The 19,363-nt window shown below is 39.1% G+C and overlaps 1 protein-coding gene across 3 annotated transcripts in view; it reads left to right on the top strand.

The window, feature by feature from the left end:
- The window catches only part of glg1b (golgi glycoprotein 1b), a 49,291-nt gene that overhangs the window by 14,884 nt on the left and 15,044 nt on the right, over positions 1–19,363 (top strand). For all 3 annotated transcript variants that reach the window (XM_084123570.1, XM_084123572.1, XM_084123571.1), the window contains 13 exons: positions 1,037–1,123; positions 7,508–7,723; positions 9,198–9,401; positions 9,685–9,756; positions 10,015–10,201; positions 11,693–11,907; positions 12,535–12,656; positions 14,068–14,169; positions 15,176–15,329; positions 16,373–16,510; positions 16,590–16,676; positions 17,514–17,576; positions 17,657–17,770. In XM_084123570.1, coding sequence (XP_083979696.1) covers positions 1,037–1,123; positions 7,508–7,723; positions 9,198–9,401; positions 9,685–9,756; positions 10,015–10,201; positions 11,693–11,907; positions 12,535–12,656; positions 14,068–14,169; positions 15,176–15,329; positions 16,373–16,510; positions 16,590–16,676; positions 17,514–17,576; positions 17,657–17,770 — 1,761 coding nt within the window. The remainder of the gene's footprint in view (positions 1–1,036; positions 1,124–7,507; positions 7,724–9,197; positions 9,402–9,684; positions 9,757–10,014; positions 10,202–11,692; positions 11,908–12,534; positions 12,657–14,067; positions 14,170–15,175; positions 15,330–16,372; positions 16,511–16,589; positions 16,677–17,513; positions 17,577–17,656; positions 17,771–19,363) is intronic.

Genomic DNA, 19,363 nt, shown 5'->3' with positions numbered 1-19,363 from the left:
GATGTTCCTCCCTGTTTACTAGACCCCCTGTGCGCACTTTATTCTTTCAGACAATTCTTTGTAGCTTTACGAGAGAATGCCTCAGTAGGATTTAGAGACTAGTAAGATCAGCAAGTAATTTCAGAAGAATAATGGCCTAATCACTTTCTAATGATGACTGCAGCCCGCAATTAATTTGGTGGGGCCCCGAGAGAGGTATCTGTTTCTGATCTCCTTCCCTAACGTTAGTGGCTTTGATGTTCTCATTAAGACCGCGGTGCTGAGGCCTGGTCCACAAATCAGAAACGAAAATTTAAGCATATGATTCAGGCCTGAGTTGCCCGTCTCATTAAGCAAGGCTTATAGTTGAGCAATAATGATGATAAAGACATGAGCTCTCTGCCGTTTTGAAACATTCATCAGCACTTTTAGTTAGTGTCACTATTAATGTGCAATTATATTACTGAGAGGTTTTGAGCTTTGGTGTGTGATACAGTAACTACAAGGCCGTTTACTTCAACTGAGATCTTATTATTTAAATAGAATGTTTCATTTTTTCTCTTTAAACTGAAATCTGTTACTTTCTATTTGGCAGTTATTTTCTGCACAAACCATAAAATTAACAAAGCATTACATCTTTTTAACTGTACTGCCAGTACAGCATTCAACTTCATGACTCCAGAAAACTAGAGATTCTTTTGTAAGCACTGATTGACGTAAAGGAATAGTTCACCTGAAAATTAAAATTGTCATTATTTATTCACCTTAATGTCATTCCAAAGCGGTATGACTGTGAAACATCAAAGGGAGAAATTGGGAACCAAAGCCTTCAAGCTTCAAAAAGGATGCAAACGCATCGTAGAAGTCACACTTTATTTCAAGTCTTCTGAAGTCATGATAGCTTTGTGTGAAAAACAAATTTGAAATGTACATCTTTATTTGCTGATAAATGTTCCTGCCAGTGGATTCACAAACATCACTACAACACATAAATTACATTAATATGCATATTTGTAATGTTTCACATTTCTAATAATGTTACCTCTCCTTTTTCTAGCTGTTGTGGAACTACAAGCTGAACCTGACCACAGATCCGAAGTTTGAGTCCGTGGCGCTGGAAGTGTGTACGAGCACCATGTTAGAGGTCAGGTTCTGCCATTGTTTTGCTGAATCATATTACTTTTGGTCCTTATCTGTTCAATCTGTTCGATTCTCTCACCTTGAGTGTATGTGAGTGTTAGGGGTTAACAGTTTAGGACCCAAGGATCAGATGTTTGAAAGAAGACCCGGAGTCAGAATTATAATAAATTGAAGAAAAGTTTTACTGAAGATAGTTTGCAGTTTCATCAGCAGAAGTCAGCTTCAAGACTCACACAGGAGTTCGTAGGCCGCCTCACCTACAGTTACAAATGGCGCTTTTCCACTGCATGGTACGGCTCGGTACGGTTCGACTCGGCGCGGAACAGTTCGGCTCGCTTCGCTTTACCACTGCGTGGTACGACTCGACTCGGTACGGCACGGTTCGGTTCGCTTTAGCTCGGTTGCTTTTCCACTGCAGTTAGTACCGCTTCAAAGTGGGTGGGACTGATCGTTATAGTTGCCGTCTCTACTGCCATGATATCATCATATTAAATGCGAATTTTTCATTCCGTGTTTCCCCATCCACTCCTCGGCAACCAACGAGAGGAACGTCTGCACCTCGTCCACTGACCACGATTCAGCCATTTCTTTTTTCGAAGTTTATACTCTTTTTTTTTAATATATATTTTTTTTAAAGCAAATACTTTTAAAACAGGCGCTACAGCGCTGGCTGTTGTCTACTGGCTATTTAAATCTAGCGGGTTTAGTGTCTCGTGTCGTAAATACAATGACGCTGGTAGTGATGATTCTGTCTGAACAATCAGTGATCTGCAGTGTTTTCACGTCACATTTTAGTATCGGTACGGTACGCTAGGAACCTCAACAGAGGTGGTACCATTTAAAGCGAGCCGTACCGTACCGTACCATGCAGTGGAAATGCGCCAAAAGTGAGCCGTACCGAACCGAGCCGTACCGTACCATGCAGTGGAAAAGCGCCAAAGCGTGCCGTACCGCACCGAGCCGTACCGTACCATGCAGTGGAAAAGCGCCAAAAGATCACAGCAGTTATACCCTTCACCACACATACACACCAGTTATATCCTTCGCCAAGGTCTAAGCTACGTCATTGCTTACAGGTTGAATGATTCTCATTGGTTAAGAAATAGATGAACATAGTAATTTTCCACACATATACAGATAGACTGAGGCATATCTACATAGATTATGCAGCTGACACTCGGACCCTGAAGTTAGGCATGTCATGACCTTCCAGGTCGCAGATTTGGGTTGCTGGGCGCCAGCATGTCCAGAACAACAATCAGTCAATCTCCAATAATGCCAGTGGTTCCTTAACCTTTAACCAAGAAGACTAACACACACACCGACACGGTTCCAAGGTTGGATTTTGCCAGGCTCTAACTATAAACAGGAGTCTCTTCTCAAAACATCAAGATAACAAGTTCTTTCTCTCAAGGATAGGACACTTTAGTCTAAATGGAAAATATAGGCTTTAACTGAGAAATGGTCCCTTAAACTATAGACTTCAATGACCCCTATTTGTTTTAACACGTTGAAGACCTTTCTCAAACACAAAACATGTCCATATTTCATTTCTGGAAGTCGGGCTAAATAAGCAAGCACTGTTACTGCGTTCAGATATCAAATACTGACATTAAAGAATACATGAAAAGGACATTTCAGTGATCACACTGGTAACTTCTATAACAAAGTAAAATCTCTAGAGAAGTCATTCAACTCATTTGGATATTTAATTTTATTTAATATTTTGGAAAAATATTGATTAATACCTTGATTATAATCACTCATTACATTGAAGCAGCAGTGGATTCCAATCCATCCCCTTCAGTGAGTGTGTCATTTTATTTAATTTAAAAAATGTGTCTGTTCTCATCACTCGTGATTGCACTCAGCTGTTCCCTATCACATTGTTAGTGTCTGTGTATAAGTACCCTGTCTGTTTTAGTCCTTGTCACGGAGTCATTGTTTTTATTGTCACCACACGTCAGAGGTCTGTGTTTCTGCCTGTTTCTTGTTTTGTTTATTTGTATTTGGATTGCTAACATGGAGTTTGAACCTTGCCTGGATGACGATGAGTTGGATTGTACTTTAATAAATCATTACTGCCATACTGCTTTTGGATCTACCTATTTTCCCGTGTGTCCCCGTGACAGAATGACTCTGTCCCCATATAGATCCAGCGGTATGAGTTTTCGTGATTTTTCCTCAATCACGAAAAGGGAGAGGAGACAGCGGAATGGGAATCGAGCTGAAGAGGAGGAGCCACGCATGACGTTAGATGAGTGTTATGCTTTGTGTGCTCGTAACAGGGAGGAGAGTGCTGCGCTCCCGGTTAATTCCGGGGAGGGAACAGCACCCAGTCACTTGCGGACAAGAAGGAGGAAGAAGAAGACTTCCCGTCTCCCTAATGTCCCGGAGGCCGTCCCCGTGCAGCCCGCTGTCGTCCCGGAGGTCGTCTCTGTGCAGCCCGCTGTGATTCCAGAGCTTGTCCCCGTGCAGCCCGCTGTGGTTCCGGAGGTCGTCCCTGTGCAGCCCGCTGTGGTTCCGGAGGTAGCCCCCGTACAGCCCACTGTCGCCCCGGAGGCCCCCCCAAGCTGCTTGCCCTGACGGTACCTCCCTAGTGCCTCGCCCTGCCGGCGCCGCTCCAGCAGCTTGCCCTGCCAGCACCTCTCCAGCGCCTCGCCCTGCCGGCGCCGCCCAAGCATCTCGCCCTGCCGGCGCCGCTCCAGCAGCTTGCCCTGCCAGCGTCTCGCCCTGCCGGCGCCGCTCCGATGTCTCGCCCTGCCGGCACCGTTCCAGCGGCTTGCCTTGCCGGCACCGCCCCAGCACCTCACTCTGCCAGGGCCATCCCAGTGTCTCGCCTTACCGGTTCCACCGAGGCAATCTGCCGATCAGATCACGTCTGTCGATCCAGAGACTGTTCAGGTCACGTCTGCCGATCCAGAGACTGTTCAGGTCGTGTCTGCCGATCCAGAGACTGTTCAGGTCCCATCTGCCGATCCAGAGACTGTTCAGGTCCCGTCTGCCGATCCAGAGACTGTTCAGGTCGCATCTGCCGATCCAGAGACTGTTCAGGTCGCGTCTGCCGATCCAGAGACTGTTCAGGTCGCATCTGCCGATCCAGAGACTGCTCAGGGCGCGTCTGCCGATCCAGAGACTGTTCAGGGCACGTCTGCCGATCCAGAGATTGTTCAGGTCACATCTGCCGAGCCAGTGTTTCCAGACAAGATAGTCGCCGCCGAGCCTGTGTCCCCTGACAAGATGGCCGTCGTCGAGCCTGTGTCTGTTCCTGAGCCTGAGTCGGTGTCTGTTCCTGAGCTGGTCTTTGTTTCTGAGCCAATGTTTATTCCTGAGCCAGTGTCTGTTCCTGGGCAGGTGTCCGTATCTGTTCCTGAGCCGGTGTCTGTGTATGTTCCTGAGCCGGTGTCTGTATCTGTTCCTGCACCTGAGCCGGTGTCTCTTCCTGAGCCGGTGTCTGTTCCTGAGTCGGTGTCTGTTCCTGAGCCGGTGTCTGTATAATGCCCGAGGGGTCGTCTCCACCGTGGCCGCCCGAGGGGTCGTCTCCACCATGGCCGCCCGATGGACTGTCTGCTCCGCCCTGGCCGCCTGAGGGAAAGTCTCCGCCCTGGCTGCCCGATGGACTATCTGCTCCGCCCTGGCCGCCCGAAGGGTCGTCTTCGCCATGGCCGCCTGAAGGGTCGTCTCCGCCCTGGCCGCCCGATGGACTGTTTGCTCCGCCCTGGCTGCCTGAGGGAAAGTCTCCGCCCTGGCCGCCCGATGGACTGTCTGCTCCGCCCTGGCCGCCTGAGGGAAAGTCTCCGCCCTGGCCGCCCGATGGATCGTCTGCTTCGCCCTGGCTGCCCGATGGGTCGTCTGCTTCGCCCTGGTCGCCGGCTAAGCCATCACCCCCTGTTTCTGTTCCCTTCCATGGACCTGGCCCCCCATCCCTTCCCCTGATCCTCCCCCTGATCCTCCACCGTTCCACCTCCCTCCTGGACTCTTGTTTTGGTTATTTTTTGTGGGTCTTGGAGCGTCTGGTAGCCGCTCCGTAGAGGGGGGTTTATGTCACAGTGTCTGGTTTATGTTTCCCCGGGTGTCCACTAGAGGTCTCTTCCCCATACTGACACCATTCACTCTGGAACTGCATTTCCTATAATCCTTTGTCTGTTCTCATCACTCGTGATTGCACTCAGCTGTTCCCTATCACATTGTTAGTGTCTGTGTATAAGTACCCTGTCTGTTTTAGTCCTTGTCACGGAGTCATTGTTTTTATTGTCACCACACGTCAGAGGTCTGTGTTTCTGCCTGTTTCTTGTTTTGTTTATTTGGATTTGGATTGACGATGAGTTGGATTATACTTTAATAAATCATTACTGCCATACTGCTTTTGGATCTACCTATTTTCCCGTGTGTCCCCGTGACAATGTTGTAGTCAGTGTGTGATTTTTATTTTATTTTTTTCCTGTGAGATTTTAGTTTTTCTATGCATTTTTGTTTTTTGCATAATAAAATAAAACCTGTAGCTTTGTTGCCTTTTGTGCCAAATAATTTTGTCAAATAAATACATTAAAGCTCCAATATGTAACAATTTTGTAATAAAATTTCCGAAAATAACTTGCACAGTGTGATATATTTCCTCCAGTTGTGTACTTACAATATCTCAAAAGTCTCCAAAGATTTTTTATTTCAGAGAAATTCCGATTTTAAATAACTGTCCGTCTTGGAAAAGAAATGTCGCCTCTCAGTGACGCAATGTCCGCACTATCCTTTTTTTCCGGTGTTGACCATGTGATATTCCACCACACCGGAATATCACATGGTCAAATGCGGAAGTGGTGGTTATAGCGTTATAGCCATAGACTGTATGGTTATAGCTGTTATGGATCACGATTACTCTTTGGCGAGTATTGAAGTGCCAACAAAACGAAAGCGTCCATATTCGGATACACGCAGACTGTGTGACAAACAGAGGAATAAAACCCGGATAAATATCGGCCAGGCGTTTTCGAGATGGAGAGAGCTGCGCGACAGTCTTGGACTTGACCAAGGGCGTAGATTTGGTTTGAACATTGTGGGGGTTGAAGTTTGAGTATGCCTCCTGATATTGTGATCATGGTATAAATATTGGGGGGGGGTTGTAATGCATAGATTTAAATATTGGGGGGGTTATCTCCCCCCCAACCCCCCCACAAATTACGCCCCTGGACTTGACAGAGACTCTGCTCTCGCGAGTGTATCGATAGACCGGTAAGCAAATCAATTTTTTTTTATTGTACAAGTAACGTAATAGTTACAGTAAAGATGATTTTAATAGATATGAATTAATGACAAATAGCTGTAAGTTGTAACGGGATAATATAGCATAACATTTCACGTTCCTTGCAGTTCATTAATTATGATGACATAAAATAATACGATCAGACATACAGGTAATACAAAAACGAATAAATTACCTCATCCGTGATCATGATTCATTAATTCCATTTAGATACATCGCTAGATGGTGAAAACGCATTAAAAACGACATCTCCCATCGTCACCTCCTTCATAGCGTCATCAAGCTTCGCCTTTGTTATTGTTGGAAACTGCGCCCTCTTGTGGTGAATTTTTTTTACATATTGGAGCTTTAACCTTAGTGTTTTGTTCATCTCTCATATTTAAAATATTAATATATATATATAAAATATAAATATAAAATATTTTGATGGTTTAATCGAACTTATCAAATATCCCCTCTGGATTTAATATTTAATAATAATAATCACAATAAAAATCTTATTTATCATTTTATAGTCATATTGAATGGATCAAAAGCAGTGGGAATATGGCCTATGAAAAATAATTTCCTTTAATACTCTGTGTTCACGTTATGATTACTGAAAGAGGTTTGAGTTGGGTCTTGTAAAGAGTTTTTCCTAAATCGTTGAGCTCTAAAAGGAGGGCTCACACTAAAAGTCTATAGTCATTTTTTTTTTCTTCTTCTTTTTTATGCAGATGCACTCTCCAACAAAACCACCCCAGTAATTCTAGAATGAGTAATCCAAATATAGTTATTCATGGCTCTGGTAGAAATTCCTGAATTTTTTCATATTGCAATTTATATTGCAGTCTTTTTTGTATATGGTGCAGAGGAACTGCCGTCTACATTTATAATGCAGTGTGGTTTTATGTTTGACTGCACTCTAAGCTGCCATAATGTAATTAAAATGAATCTCAGTGGAGATTGAGATGGAGTGTGTGCGCGCGTGTATGTTTTGATGCACGTTTGTGGTTGAATTCACAATTTAATTACCATTATACATTGACTTGATATTAAATAGGGAATGAAAATTCTTCATATCTGTAGCATTGATGCCTGACTGCTCCATCTCACGGATAATTAAAAAAAGAGCATTAATCTGTTTCTTAGCTGAAAGAGTGTGCAGATGAGGAGCGAGGGAAAGGCTATCTGATGTCCTGCCTGGTGGACCACCGTGCTAACATCACAGAACGTCAGTGTCATCAGTACATTACCAAGATGACCAGCATCGTCTTCAGCGACTATCGGCTCATATGTGGCTTTATGGATAACTGCAGAGAAGACATCAACACCCTGCAGTGTGGAAGCATCACTGTTGGAGAAAAAGTAAGCTTGTGTTCCAATAATAGTGGAGAATGCTTTGACTCCTAGCCTACTTAAAACCGCAAAGCTCTAGAATGTCCCTTTGGGAAACCATAGGATGTTGGCTTGGTACCAGATGGCTCTGTTATGTAGTGACTCTGCCATTCCCAAAGTATCCACATTCCTCCAGGCATGATTGAAACTGGGCACCCGATCACTGCACTTGCCTTGTTCCCCCGGGTGCTCTGCTGAAATTAAAAAAGTTAACTTTAGACTTGTCTGCTCATTGACTTAAAATATCCTAAATAAGCTCAGACTGGCACACAGGCAAGATGGCAAGTGAGGAATGAAAATTATATTAAGAATCTTAGTGGGTGTACACATATTTCAATGGATTTTTAGATCATGGGCTATGTAGTAATTAGGTACTATTATAAGAGTAACTGACAGCTCCCCTTCTGTAAAGCCTTTACATTTTATAATGAAGTTGCGTGCCTTAAATTCTGGCACTTAATTACTGAGTGGATGTTTGAATATCATCATCAACACTGTTTTACTTGTTTGTAGTTTCCTTAGGTGGTGTTTTTTCCCGGGCCTGAAGAAGTGTTCAGTGCTTAAGACTGGCCCATCAATTAAATATATATATATATATATATATATAATTTATATTGTATTTTTAATTTGTATTCATTTTATTTTATTTTATCTTAATTTATTTAATATCTCTCACTGTCCCAGTGTTGTTATTGTTAACTAAAACTGCTAATAGTTTGAACTAAAGCTGAAATAAATATTAGAATTTAAACTTAAAAGAAAATTAGAAATCTTGCCTTGGCAAATGAAATGAAATGAAATGAAATATAGTACTTAAAGGGGTGGTTCAGGATTTTGGACATCGGACCTCATTTCCAAGTTAGCCTGGGTGTTATTTATCAGTGGAGACAGTTTTCAACATTTTTCATCCAGTCCTTCCAGTTGCATAGTTCGCCGGTACTAGGCTAGCGCAAGTCAACGGTATCTGCTAGCCTACCATTAAAAACAGTTTTACCCACTCCACAGTACACCAAAAGCAAATAAATTATAACGCCAGACTATCGATGTAAATGTCTGTTGTAAAAAGTACAATGTAAAAACATGTATGTACACAATAAGTGTATCGTATCAAATGATTAATTTTATATTAGTACATAGTAGTAATTTCATTTATAATCTTTGCAGTCAAGACACCTAATATAAAGTGAAAGCAAAATAATTATATTAAATAAAATAATTTTTTGCACTTTTCTCAAAGAATTTATTCTTGTCTTTTCATCTTATAATTAAAAGCATCATTGGTAGTCTCTTTGGTTTTCTCTGTAAAACATCTAACTAGTCGACATTTTTCTTCCCTCCCGTTTATCTCTTCAGTCTAACATATCTGTTGTCCCAAAATAAACCCTAAGCCAAGCTGTGAGCTCCAAAGCCAACTAATTTGTCCTTCTTTTCTTCTTCCTGTTAGGACCTGCATTCCCAGGGTGAGGTGATTGCGTGTCTGGAGAGGGCTCTGGTCAGGGAGGCAGAGCAGCAGGATAAGGCTCATAAAATCAAGGGCGACTGCAAAAAGTCCATCATGAGAGTGGCCGAACTGTCTGCGGATGATTTCCACCTCGACCGCTACCTCTACTTCTCCTGCCGAGACGACCGAGAGCGCTTCTGTGAAAATGTATGTCAGCTTCTCTAATATACCTAATTTGCATACTTGTACTATTCACTACAAGTATGTACTTTTCTGGTCCAGTATCATGAAGGGGGTAGGCTGACATGATAGACAGCTGCCCATCATGTGCTATGAGTCAGAATGACAGGATTAAACCACATAGCTGCTTTGTGTAGGACATGTGGGCCGATGTGTGCACATATCACATGTGTGAACATGAAGTGTTGAATATCTCCCGGTTGACCTGTCAATGCTTAACATTTTATTTTATTTTATTGCTTTTTTTCAGACCCAAGTGGGAGAAGGCAGAGTGTACAAATGCCTGTTCAACCATAAATTTGAGGAAGCGATGTCAGAAAAGGTGCGGCACATGTATAGTTATTGATATTATGGGAATTAAACACATGATTATTCAATGTAAATGCAAATGTAACAGAAACATAACATTTTTTTTTTTTCTTAACCAGTTTAGTGCAACAGTATGTGCATTAAATGTCAGTGTGGGAGGGTAGTTTCTGAACTGAAGTCGTAGTCTAGAAGAACCCACAGGAATGTTGGTGGTCAGTTTAGTGTATGTGTTTGTCCTGTCCGTGTACTTAATAAGCATCTCTGTCCACAGTGCAGAAACGCCCTGACAACTCGGCAAAAGCTCATTGCTCAAGATTATAAAGTCAGTTACTCCCTTGCAAAGGCCTGTAAGGCCGACCTACGCAAATATCATTGTAACCCGGACACCAGCATGCCCCGCGCACGAGAGGCCAGACTCTCCTACCTCCTCCTCTGCCTGGAATCTGCTGTTCACAGAGGTCTGTTAATATACATCTATTTACCCAAAATCTGGGTATGTTTGTAGTAGAATAGTACAATTGTACTCATGCTACTTTTTTTTTGTGGTACCATTTTGTTTTAGTTTTTTTATTGTATTTTCTTTTATTTGGACAAAATATTATGGAAATGTAATACTAGTCATAAAAAATAAATAATTATCAGCATCCACCAGAATATTAAATCTAAATGAATTATTATACATTATATATAAATATAAAGTAATTAAAGGGGGATGGTTGATTATGATTTCACCTTTCTAACTTTAGTTAGTGTGTAATGTTGCTGTTTGAGCATAAACAACATCTACAAAGTTACAACGCTCAAAGTTTAAAGCAAAGGAAGATATTTGCTTTTAAAGAAATCATTTTTTAAGGACTACAACAAACGGCTGTTATGGACTACACAAGATTCCTCCCGGGTTAGTGACATCACTAACCCTAAAATGTACATAAACCCCACCCTCGGGAACACAGTCCATGTTGAGAAGAGGAAGAGTTGTTGTAGTAGAGCACATTTGTAGAGTAGAGTCTGCTCAAGCTGTCGCATCTGTCTTTTCACATAAAATACAGTACGTAACACAAATGCTATAGCATGTCACTGTAGGCATCTTACAACAGTTCCCACATGAGCGATTTTATAGAATATCATGACAGAATATGCTAATCAAAGTCTTGAAGATAGTTAACTCAGCATCAGCAACATAAATTCATCAACTAACCATTCAGAAATGTCCTGTTGCACACTATATGTTGTCACTTCTTCTTGAGTCTCTCCATCATTGTCCGACTCCAGTTTAAACATAAAAGGCAGAACAGTTTCTGACATTTCAGTGCTTATCTGTGTGAGGTAATCGGAGCTGCTAACACGCACGCACGCACACACACACACACACACACACACACACACATACATACACACATTTAAAGGGACACACACAAAACGACCGTTTTTGCTCACCCTCAAAAAGGGACAATTTTAACATGCTGTAAAAAACTATCTGTGGGGTATTTTGAGCTAAAACTTCACATACACACTCTGGGAACATCAGAGACTTATTTTACATCTTGTAAAATGGGGCATTATACCATCCCTTTAAATATTCAGTGAATATTAGCACCCCTACTATTTTGTAGTGTGCAAATTGTATACTGTATGCAGGATGTAAATGTTCTGTTTGCATAGAAGAAAACAGATGACAGTATGTCGTGTACAAATGTGAAAATGTACAGTATACAATTCAAGAGTTAGTCTGCACAAAATACTTTAATAGAGCACACTGCATTTTTTTTAAACATTACATGCAGTATACTGTATATACTGTGCAGTATGAATGAATTCTATTCCAGGCATATAGTTTCTTTTCATTCATGCATGTTTCTCTGTTTAAGGCTATTTATTGATTTTATGCAACCTAATAAGCTTGTCCATTGTTTTGTTCCTTCCCGTGGTTTTCACCGCTGTCATCTCAGGCCGTACGGTGACCGGAGACTGTCAGGGTGAGATGCTGGACTACAGACGCATGCTAATGGAGGATTTCTCTCTGAGTCCTGAGATCGTGTTGCATTGTCGAGGAGAGATCGAGGCGCACTGCTCAGGACTGCACCGCAAGGGCCGAACCCTCCACTGCCTCATGAGAGTCGCCCGCGGGGACAAAGGCATGGTGGACAACCTCTGTCAGACAGCAGTAAGAAACGTTGGGATTGTGGGAAAGGGTATTGGATATTTAATAGTACTTTGTACTTTTTAAACAAGTAATCATTTAAATAGATTTAATTCTACTTTTCAGTATGCTCAGGCTGCATTTATTTGATCAAACATAGAGTAAAAACAGTTATATTGTGAAATACTATTACAATTTAAAGTGACTGTTTTCTATTTGAATATATTTTAAAATGTAATTTATTCCTGTGATGTCAAAGCTGATGTCAAGCATTTTCAGCATCATTACTCCAGTCTTCAGTGTCACATGATCCTTCAGAAATCATTCTAATATGATGATTTGTTGCTCAAAAATCGCTCTCTCAGGATTTTTCAATTAATAGAAAGTTCAAAAGAACAGCGTTTTTTTTTTGTTTTTTTTTGTAACATTATAAATGTCTTTACTGTCACTTTTGATCCATTAAATGTTTCCTTGCTGAATAAAAGTATTTCTTTCTTTCAAACTTCACCCCAAACTTTTTGAACGCTATTGTAGTCTTATAAGCATCAATTGCTTTCTCAGAGATATTTTTATTTATTTACTTAGACTACTTTTTTATTGTCTTCTTTTTATATTTTTTAATCTGTGACTTTCATTATTTGTCTCCTGTAGCTGCAGACTCTTATCCAGTCAGCAGATCCCGGCACCGATTACCGGATTGATCGCGCTTTGAATGAAGCCTGTGAGTCTGTGATACAGACAGCCTGCAAACACATCCGTAGCGGAGACCCTATGTGAGTCATAGTGCATTAATATAGTGCAAATACTTTCAAGAAATGGTGTATTTTACTTTAGCATCAATGTTCAATTCTCCAAGGGAAACAGCTAATCAGTACTAGGTAACTGTAGTCTGGCACAGGATTTATTTGTTGATTTAATTCCTGTAGAGATTATTCCACTTGGCTTCATGCTTTGTTCAATTCTTCGATACTGTCCGGTTATCGAGTTTCTCATAGTCTTTCTTTCGCAGGCACCATATTAAACTGAAGTGGATTTAGAGGACAGGGTCAAATCCAATTAAGTGTGTGTAGAGTGTAAATGTGTCACTCTCTTTGAGGAAAAAAAGATGGTACAGGCATTCAAGCTGTAGAATACAACACAGTCCATTTACAAGGCCCCAATATACTCATGGCAAAGTTCTTTTCATTCTTCACTTAGGGGTAAAAAGAAGTTCAAAATACCTTTTTTAAAGTGGTATACTCTTAGTAAATATCCCAACATCCCAATTTTACGGAAAGTTCCTTTGGCATGCTGTTTTGAACAACTGAAACTAACTCCAAAACGAACTTAGTTTTGGCCTGATTTGGGCCGAAATGACGTCACACCAGTTCATTCTTCAAGTTCGCTTTAAGAATATCTGGGCCTTTAGAAGAGACTTATAACCCAAACTATTTATATTTATTTTATTTTATTTTATTTTAAAAAATGTCTATTGAGTCCAGTTACACAGTGTCCGCATTGGAAGAGACTGATAAACTAAACTGTTTTTTTTTAAAATGTATTTATTTGTTTACTTTTTGTGATATTTGTCAAAATAAATTTTGCGTTGGAAGAGAATGTATGTAATACTCAAATAAAAAAGTTTTTGGTTTTGTTATATTCCTTTTTTTACATGCAGTCTCTTCCAATGCATTTTTTTACAAATATCGTAATAAAAAACTTTTTTTTTTTAAATTAGATAAAGTAAGTTTTGGTTATATTCGTTTTAATGTATTTTTATTTATTTATATATTACATTTTTTTATCTTTATGTTTAGATAAATTATTAATTACTTTTTTGTAGAAAATGTGCTTTGAAAGAGAATGTAATACTCAAAGGCGATTTTTCATTCATTCGTTAATTTATTCATTCTGTTTTTAAATGTATTTTATGATATTTGTAAAAAAATTAATTTAAATTAAAAAAGTAAATTTCATAAAGTTGGGATGTTAAATGTATCAATACCAGGCGCTATTGTATTGTGCATTGTAATTGAATTCTCACTTAAATTTAACCTTTAAAACCAAAATTTCAATAACACTGTTAACATTTTTTCATACTGTACATTATAATGTTGTGATGCCTTAAATTCACTTGAAATATTCAAAGTATTTTCAGTGTTTTTATTTAATTTATTTTGACAAATAGTGTGTTTGTGTGTGTAGGATTCTGTCTTGTTTAATGGAGCACCTTTACACAGAGAAGATGGTTCAGGACTGTGAACATCGGCTGCTGGAGCTGCAGTACTTCATTTCAAGAGACTGGAAGTAATCATTCTAAATTCCCTTTTCTTTACCTGACCTTATTGTACGTGATGATGACTCATACAAAATAAGACTCTTGAAACCCCCTTATGCTTTTAAGTAATGTTTCGAGTGTGTTTGTATAATAGCTTGTCGTTCAAATCCATTCAGTCAGTCAGAGGTCTTTGTATGTTTAATAGCTCAGCACTCGTCTGCAGTTTGGTTTGCCTGCATGATGCGACCTTCACTGTGTGTTTCTCTCATCCGTTCAATTTGAGAAGGATGCCCACACAGTGCCATTATAATAAAACCATTAGATGGTCATAACTTCATTCACAGTCCATTAGATTCAAGTGGTTTTTAATTAGAGCCGTTTGAAACAGCAATTTGGTTTGATGGTCCATTGTGACAGTCTGGCCGTGTGACAGCTTTGTTTGTTACAGCCATAGAGAGACTGCTGTTTTGTTCTCTTTTGAGGCTGAATCATGACAAAAGATGTTTACCTTTAACGTGCCCTTTTTTTAAATCTCGATACATGCACTGAATGCACCCGTGAGATTTTTGTACATCCACTCATGTCACATGATCCTTCAGAAATCATTCTAATATGTTGATTTGCTGCTCAAGAAACATTTTTATGATTATCAATGTTGAAAACAATTGTACTGAATAATATTTTTGTTGAAACCGTGATACATTGGGAATCTTTTGTAAAATAATGAAAGCCTTAACTGCTTTATAGTCGCTTTTTTTTTTTCAATTTAATGCATCCTTGCTAAATAAAAAAAAATTTTTTTCAATTTAATGCATCCTTGCTAAATAAAAATATTAATTTCTTTAAAAAAAAGTCTTACTGACCCAAAACTTTTGAACGGTAGTGTACTTTATGCTATATGTGTACATAGACTTCAATGAAGGATTGATTTCAGGTATATACACAATTGTGCTTTCATTTTGATAGCAGTGGTTGAGGTTTAGGTGACTGTGATTGTGACTGATTTTTGTCTGCTATGTGGGTTTTTTCCACCAGGCTTGATCCAATCTTATACCGTAAATGTCAGAATGATGCTTCCAGACTTTGCTACACACCAGGCTGGAATGAGAGCACTGATCTCATGCCTCCTGGCGCTGTGTTTTCCTGCTTGCACCGACACGCTTACCGGACAGAAGAGCAGGGAAGAAGGGTGAGAAGCACAAATAATGGTCTTTTTTTAATTTGTCAACTCAGTCCTCATTAAAGGGTTAGTTTACCCAAAAATTTGGGATTTTGATTTAATATTCTGGTGGATGCTGATAATTATTTATTTTTTATGACTAGTATTACATTTCCATAATATTTTGTCCAAATAAAAGAAAATACAATAAATTTACTCACCCTTATGCCATTCCAAATCCATTAGACTTTTGTTCATCTTCGAAACACAGATCGGAGAGATTTCTGACCCTCCATTGACTAGTTTATTCAACCAAAACTCTGAGACTTCAAAACATTCATAAAGAGATCATAAAATAAATCCATATTCATAGACACAATAATTTATATGATTAACAGGTTTATTTTATGTTTTTATTCACATATAAATATTGATCAGTGAACACTGTTTGCATTCAAATTTGCTCATGCATGCTTGCCTGACACTCAAGAACCAATGAAGTTCATTTTCGTGTGCTATGCAGCGCGTTTGAGCTTTCGCAAGGACCAATGAGATTTGTAATTGTGTGTCAAGCAAGTACAGCTGAGCTTCTGTTTATGTTCGTAGTGTCTGTATGTGAATAAAATCGAATCATATGAATTTATTTTTTGATCTCTTTATGAATGCTTTGAAGCATCGGAGTTGTGGGTGAAAAGACTTTCAATGGAGGGACAGAAATCTCTCAGATTTCATTAAAAATATCTTAATTTGTGTTCAGAAGATGAACGAAAGTCTTTGGGTTTGGAACGACATGAGGGTGAGTAATTAATGACAGAATTTAAATTTTTGGGTGAACTATCCCTTTAAATCACTGAAGAGACTATTGGAATGAAGTTTGTTCCACTTTCTGGCTAGGAACTACCCACTTAGGGTATTTGACCAACATACAAAAGTCAACTTTATATGAGACAAAAAGCATGTAGAATGGAGAGCATGCAGTTATGGATTCAGCCATTGAATTTGCATATGATTGAACTGGTATTCTGTCATAATATTCAACTGATGTGGAAAAATTCACTGACTCCTGTGTGCAGCTCACCAGGGACTGTAAGGTGGAAGTCCAGAGAATTCTTCACCAGAGAGCTCTGGATGTGAAGTTGGACCCTGAGCTCCAGAAACGCTGCATGACTGACCTGGGCAAATGGTGCAGCGAGAAGACAGACACTGGACAGGTAAAAAATGTACTGAGATTTGTGATTTTGAGATCTGACTTTATGTCAGTGATTCACTGGTGGGTTTTTTCTGCATCAGGAGCTGGAGTGTCTTCAGGACCATCTAGAGGACCTGGTGTCAAACTGCAGAGAAGTGGTGGGAAACCTGACGGAACTAGAATCTGAGGTATGTTTCATATCTTACTCCACTGCAGGTACACAAACCTCAGAGTGAACAGGTACATAATGCACGTAAACGAAATTGCTTGCGAGGTAGGTACTGTTTTTCAATTCATTCAGCTTCAACTGCTTAACATACAAACGCCATTTGAAGTTTTGTGGATCATTTTTTGCATTAAGTGTGCTATATTTTGTATACATTTTATGCTTAATATTTAAAAAAAATTATTTTGCATATTTGCATGAATTGTGATTGGATTTGAACATTCCCATGCAAGCATTTATATTTCAACATGTTAAATGGGTTACTTTTATTATTATTTTTTCTAAAATTAATACTTTTAATTGCAACGGTGCATTAAGTTGATCAAAAGTGACAGTAAAGATATTTATAATATAACAAAAGTTTCTATTTCAAGTGAATGCTGTTTTCTTAACTTTCTATTCCTCAAAGAATCCTGAATTTCTATCACATTTTGTATCCTGAAATTTATCACAATTTCCACAAAAATATTATTGTTTTCTATGTGGATAATAAATGTTTCTTGAGTGTCAAATCAGCATATTAGAATGATTTCTGAAGGATCATGTGACTGGAGACTGGAGTAATGATGCTGAAAGTTCAGCTTTGCATTAAAATATATTCAAATAGAATACAATTATTTTAACAATACTACTGTTCTTACTGTATTTTTGATACATGCAGCCTTGGTGATTGTAAGAGACTTCTTTCAAAAACATTAAATTATACTATATAATCTTATATCTTATATATATACATATAATTATAGGACTTCTTTTTAAAAAAAATTTTATATATATGGCCATACTGTTGTGTTAACAGGACATTCAGATTGAAGCCTTGCTGATCCGAGCCTGTGAACAAGTCATCCAGAACCACTGCCACGTTAGTACTCACTGCATACATCTAATTATTCTCTTTATTTATTAAATCTGAATTTCTCATTTCGGTCTCCTTCCTTCCAGGACGTAGCTGATAATCAGATAGACACAGGGAATCTTCTGGAATGCCTGGTGCAGAACAAACATCAGAGGGAAATGAATGATAAATGTGCTGTGGGCGTCACTCATTTCCAGCTGGTAAGCCAGTCACACATCCAATTTAAATGATGACAAGTAAATGTTTTCCTAAATGTCATCCTGTCCCAGCCAAGATCGTACTGAATGGTTTTGGGTTGGTTGCATATGTTGACTGTGCTAATTAATTAGCTGACATTTGACTAGGCATGTGACGGTATAAAATGTTCATGTTGCGATAAAAGCTTTTATCACGGTAAATGGTTTTATCACGATAAGTTGCAAAAAAAAAAGTGTTGTCATACTATAACACATGTAATAACTTCTTTCTTATAACAAGAATAACTGAACATTTAAATACAATAATACAATACACTGAAACATTTGTTTACTTTAGATTTTTACTTTTGTTTTTAACAGATTAAAGTGCAAAAGAATTATAAAGAACAATAAGTAACCCTTTAAAATAAGATCTCATTAGTTATCGTTAGATAATCCATTAACATTAACAATGAGCTATTATTCTTTGATAACGTTAGCTAAAACATACAACTAATCATTGTTAGTTCATGTTAGCTCAGGTTTGGATTTTAATAATGTATTATTACATGTTGAAACTACAATCAGAACATTTTCAATCAATATCTCTAGAGCATGTTGTAGTAGCCTATCAAGTCTTTAAGTATTAAGTATTTGGTGGTGTGATGAACACCATTAGGAACTGTGGTAGATTTTTCTCTATTTCTCACCTGACCTAAGTATACCTGGGCCTCGTCTACAATCGACGTCACCTAACGTCTACAACGTTTAGTATATCTGGGTCTCCTAACTGACTTGCTGCGCAGCATAAATGACAGACAAACTTCAGCAAATGTCCTTTAAATGCTTTAATCATGGCTGGGAGAGTTCTCGAGCAATTCTCAGAGAATCTCAGCCACATAGGCTGAGGATAAAGACATGACACATAAAAACAAAATCATTGTGCGCCTAACTCATGACTTTAACATGTCACCTTCTATTAATGTGATTGGTTCCATTGGTGAAGCAACCCCCTCCCTTTTAGTGGCCTAAGTAAAAATATCTCGGAACATAACAAAAACACAAGTAAAGGGTTAAAGGGATGGTTCGGAGTAAAATCAACCTAGGGTCCTTTGCACCATGACTTCGAGCCAAACACCCCCCCAGAAGCCTTTTTTCCCTTGGTTGAACATTATTAAAGTTAGAGCTTATTTAGAGATATCAGCCGGATGGCTTAGTGCAGGCGCTAATGGATCCTATGATGTATCTCGTAAATTACCCCACTAATAATGCCCAGAATGGTACCAAACTTATACAGTAGTACAAATAGGTTCTGTACTCATAAAACGAGGCAGTGGAAAGTTTGTAAGTACATCAGGAGTTTATTAAATAACACTTGCCTGACGGCTCATGCTACCGCTAACCCGGACGTCGACGTCACTTCAGTGATTTGGGAAAAGCACGAAAAAGTCCTGGCAGAAAGCGATGCATAAGGATGTAGTGTTTGTCATTTCAGATTGACCACATTTTCTGAGTGAATTATGAAAAATTAACTACTATCTGATTTTTTTTTTTTTATAATGCACATAGGCTTTATATCAACATTACACTACTGTTTAAAAGTTTGGTGTTGGTAAG

This window comes from Abramis brama (assembly GCF_963993115.1).
Source record: "Abramis brama genome assembly, chromosome: 9".
NCBI classification, from domain to species: domain Eukaryota; kingdom Metazoa; phylum Chordata; class Actinopteri; order Cypriniformes; family Leuciscidae; genus Abramis; species Abramis brama.
This window is presented reverse-complemented; position numbering and strand designations above follow the sequence as displayed.